General features: G+C 33.5%; 1 protein-coding gene across 1 annotated transcript; it reads left to right on the top strand.

Moving 5' to 3' along the window:
* Positions 1 to 853: 853 nt before the first annotated feature.
* Positions 854 to 4,059, top strand: LOC125199010 (uncharacterized protein At5g43822-like). Its single transcript, XM_048097207.1, has 7 exons — positions 854 to 913; positions 1,339 to 1,500; positions 1,965 to 2,144; positions 2,619 to 2,675; positions 3,163 to 3,231; positions 3,793 to 3,883; positions 4,009 to 4,059. The coding sequence occupies exons 2-7, from the start codon at positions 1,370 to 1,372 to the stop codon at positions 4,057 to 4,059; spliced, it is 579 nt and encodes a 192-aa protein (XP_047953164.1). The 5' UTR covers positions 854 to 913; positions 1,339 to 1,369.
* The last annotated feature ends 401 nt before the right edge of the window (positions 4,060 to 4,460 follow it).

Genomic DNA, 4,460 nt, shown 5'->3' with positions numbered 1-4,460 from the left:
AACTTTATTGATATTTGATGATATACGACTACATATTTTAATGCAGGGGCAGCTGGTGTGAATTGTGTCTCATGATGGAGTACTTCTTTTTTTTAATATTTGAATTGGTTGGATATTTTAATGCAGGGGCATATGGATATGGTTGCCCTTTTTCTTTGTAATTTACATGTATTTTTTTTTTTATAAAATTTATTACTGTGTACTATCTATTGTCAATCAATTGTATCTATTGAATCAATAAAGATTATCTATAACCTCCCTACTAGTTACTACATCTCCTACTAACGCACGAAAAACATGAGTAATGGATCCCACATAAACTTATCATCAATACATGCATGAATTTTCATTTTTAATCAATCTATAAAATGTTATAAACTATAGACTTTATGATATATTATTATTATTATTATTATTATTATTATTAATTTATGGTTGCTTTAGTTTGTTTTGCAAATTAGAGCTAACACCCCCGCCACTCTTTCGCCTATAATATTTGCGCACGGCCAAAAAAATTAAAGCGACCTATTTTATTTTCTTAACACTAATTTGGTATTATTATTTTTTTTAAAAATAAGACACAATATCAGTATATTGGGTCTAAACTCACTAATATATTTAATTACTTAATAAAAGTATATAATGTCACATTTGATAAGAATAGAAATTGGAGTATTAAAATTTAGTTGGGCATACGAGTGTTATAATTTGGGCCTAAATGAAATAATTTGAGGAAATAAAAAAGAAAAAGCCCAAATTGAAAAAGGTTTGGATAACTCTCCATCGTTCACGCCGGGTTCTCCAACGCCAGCCGACCACGCCTCTGTCTCTCCCCCTATTCAGCCCCCCCTTTTGCATCCTCCATGAAGAAATATTGAAAAGCTTTAAGCTCCACACCTATTGCGAAAAATTGGTAAAAATTTTTATAATATTATTCCTCTTGTATTCTAACATTGAATTGAAAGATTAAAAAGTAAAAAAGTTGTTCTTGAACCGGGGGCGATAATTTATGACTTGAATTGGGGTTAATTCAAATTAATTGGCTTTATGTAATGCTCAAACCATTTGTTTTGAATTTATTACTTGAATTGGGGGTATTTCATAGTAGTAATTTGAATTTGGGTATTATGAGTTCGGATAGGGATTCATGACTATAAAATTGTGCAAGAGTTCGAATTGTGATTTCTCCAAAAATTCATGAGTCATGACTTTAAATATCATGATTATAAATTCATGCAATGCTGAAGAAGTCAGTCTTTTGCCCAACACATCAACTTTTTCCCGCCAAAGTGGCAACTGTGTAATCCCATAACTTTTCTTTTACTAATATGTTGTTAGATTGGAAGGGAACGAGTTTGAGCTGGGAAGGATGGAGTCAATAGTGAAAAATATCAGAGACAATTCCGGAAAATTAAGGATGAAACTAGCCGATGGGAAGAGCTTCAGTCTCGACTTATTTCGCAATTTTCTAATGCATCTGCCATCATCCAGAGGCTTCAGGTACCGTTCTCTTCAGTTCAAGTATTTAATTGTTCGATTTTTTGGAAATGTTTATTGATTAATTGATGTTTTAGGCGATCCAAAATTTGCAAAACTATGAAATTTTGAGATGTGTTGAGGGCATAGAAGGTGTTGTGCTGGCAAAGCAGATGGATTCCTTTCAAACTATCCTCCTCTCCATCAACAACACTATGTAGTGCCATCTATTTATTTTTGTTACTGATTTCTGTTTTATTTTTCTTAGTAAGCTGTTTTTGCATATGTTTATGTTTCTTGTTGGTTTAAAATGGAAATCACTTGATAAGAAACAAAACTTCTTGATTATAATAACTTACACATAGGTTCAGCTGTTGTGCTGCATTTTGTAATCCTTGATTAGCATTGCATTTTCCTTGATAAGTGGAGTGAGCAAGTTGTTTAATATTGCAAGGAATGGTGGGCCTAAAGGGTAAATTTTTGTTTAGGAAAGAATTTGGTGGGATTGTTTCTTCCCTTGAGAAGGTGGTTCGTGATAGCAAGCAGCTTGCGAAAGTAGGGTCTGCCCAGATGACTGCAAAACAACTGCAGCAACAGATTGGAGTAAAACCAACTCTTGCAGATTGCATAGAAGGACTTAGACTTCTTGAAGAAATGCATCGATCAGAGTAAGGATATCACAACTCTATCTACCGCTTATGTTTTTTATTCGTTTACCTTCTTTTCCCAAAAAGTTGAACACTAATCAAGCCTTGATCATACATGGACCTATTTGTTATGCTTTGAAATTTGAATTTAAGTTAGTTTTAAATTCCTGTTGTAGTTGAAGCTGTAGATTGTTCTTATAATTATTTCCAGTATGAGACATCTTGTGGGAGATTAATGCTATTACTAATAGTTAGCTTCAGTATTGTAGACATACGGCTGGTGCTCCTAAAATTGACATAATTGCCGTTTAGACTAGTAGTAGTTTCACATGATATCTCGTACGATCTTTAAGGAATTATACTTAAAGGTAGGCTCTGTTTTTTCTCATGATTCGTAGTCTTTTTGTTTAGGGAATGCATTAACCAATTACTCTCCATGAAAAGAAAATTTTCTCTGAACTTATTTTGGGTGTTTGATGGTTTTTTTGTCATCAGGTACCTTCTTAAATTATCTCTGGTATCTGCGCTCCCCGCCCTTGCACTGAAACCCAGGTTAATGCTTGTCTAAATACCATCTAGCGAGAACCTATGCCTCCTTCCATGGCCTTCTGGAATGATGGTATAGTAGTGTCTTTAGTTTGGACTATGTTATGTTAAACAATCAAGTATGCTTTTTTATACCGGTCCTATCAATTATGACTATGTTGGTTCAGACAAGCTAGAAACTTGATATATGCGAATGAAGAATGAACTTAAATCAAACCTCTAATCATTGATATCATGCTTTGTTGTTGACTCTCTGCGACTTTACTCCTCAAATACGATTTAGTAAGTGTAGTTCCTTGTTCAAACAAGTTGACTTCAGGAAGTTTGCATCCGGTCTTTAGTCTTTAACTTTGCTGCTTTTTATTGATCGTTTTACTCTAAGAATGATGCGTTCTTTGTTCATGTCATGTGTTTGCTTTCATTATTTTCTCTTTAAAATTTGCGCTCTTTCATTTTTGATGAGTTGAGTTCATTGGTGGGTTTATCTTTTCAGTGCAAGTGCTGACTTAGGGGCACTTCAACAGCTTTTGGTAGATCAACCTAATATCCCCCGAAGGCGAAGGTAACTGAACTTTCTAGTAGCCCATTTGTAAATTCTTAAAATCAAATTTCCATTGCAGGATTCTTAGTATGGGTTCAAATGTTCATAAGCTTAACTAATATTGTAGAGTTTGATACTCAATCACCAGTATTTGCTTTCGTCGTGCAGTGCAATATGTTTTTGACATTATATTTGCTGAAGAAATATCTTGAAGTACTTCGATATGGTAATGTCGAACTCAAGAAGGAAAGTTTGAGGGCCTTAAGCATTCACAACTTACGGAAATGGTGAAAGAAGCGTTATTGAATGCTCCACGAGGAAGGCAAATATCGCCAAACCCCGGATCTTGTGACTTGTGATTTCATATCATCGCCCACAGTTCTTAATTCATAAAATGAGTTCCAATGTTTGTTTTTCTTAATTGGATTTGGATTTTCTTATACAAAGATTGAAAGTTGTAGACTTTTCTTTCCATCAAGTTTGGAGATTTTGAAGATGTAAATGTAGTGGAAGAACGTAAAATATTTGAAATTTGATTTCTTACAAAATTTGCATATGTAATTGGTGATCCAAAGTTGTCAGGTTGAGTTTTGTTTTGGAACTGGAACTGGAACTGTGGTTTCGGTTTGAAACAGTCGACTACGGATATGGAATGAAAAGGCGAAAATCGTTGGTAATGGTTGCGGATTCGTTCCGGTTCTCTTGGAACACATAAATAGGAGTGTTCAATAAATGGAAAGAAATTTGAAACACGAGTAATTGCAAATTTTGAGAGTAATTGTGTAATTGCAATTGTAGCAACAAAATGTGCCGAATCCAACATTTGATTTTAAGTCCAACTTGATTTAGTTTGAAAATTAGTATAGCATACTAATCCTTGTCTCTACAAATGAGTATGGTTATTTTTATTTAATTTGTATACCATTTATTGCATACGAGTGGAATAATCTTAGATGTCACAATCGAATAGTCAATAATGATATCAAATTTGTCACATAGAAAAAAGAGGCAATTGTACGATCAGTAATTAGTAGTACCATGTCTTACAATTATTATTGGACCGAGTCATATATCGTAGCCAAAAATTGTACGCGTTTTATTTATAAATGATTACTGCTTTTGATAATTGCGTCATTTTCAGAAAACCACATTACATACATTTTGATTTTCAAACTAATGACTTGCCTTTTGTCACCTTTTTATTTATTTTTATACTGAAAACCCTTTTTCCGTAGAATTGTCATTCTTGG

The sequence above is a fragment of the Salvia hispanica genome, unplaced genomic scaffold (genome assembly GCF_023119035.1).
Source record: "Salvia hispanica cultivar TCC Black 2014 unplaced genomic scaffold, UniMelb_Shisp_WGS_1.0 HiC_scaffold_349, whole genome shotgun sequence".
Classification (NCBI taxonomy): Eukaryota; Viridiplantae; Streptophyta; class Magnoliopsida; order Lamiales; family Lamiaceae; genus Salvia; species Salvia hispanica.
The sequence above is the reverse complement of the archived record's forward strand: the minus strand, read 5'-3'. Positions and strand labels throughout refer to the sequence as shown.

Bases quoted from the DNA above. Each gene is read 5' to 3' on its own strand.
- LOC125199010 (XM_048097207.1), top strand. From the start codon at position 1,370: ATGGAGTCAATAGTGAAAAATATCAGAGACAATTCCGGAAAATTAAGG. The intron at 2,145-2,618 runs GTAAGGATATCA...TTTTGTCATCAG, and splicing joins GAAGAAATGCATCGATCAGA to GTACCTTCTTAAATTATCTC. The intron at 2,676-3,162 runs GTTAATGCTTGT...TTATCTTTTCAG, and splicing joins GCCCTTGCACTGAAACCCAG to TGCAAGTGCTGACTTAGGGG.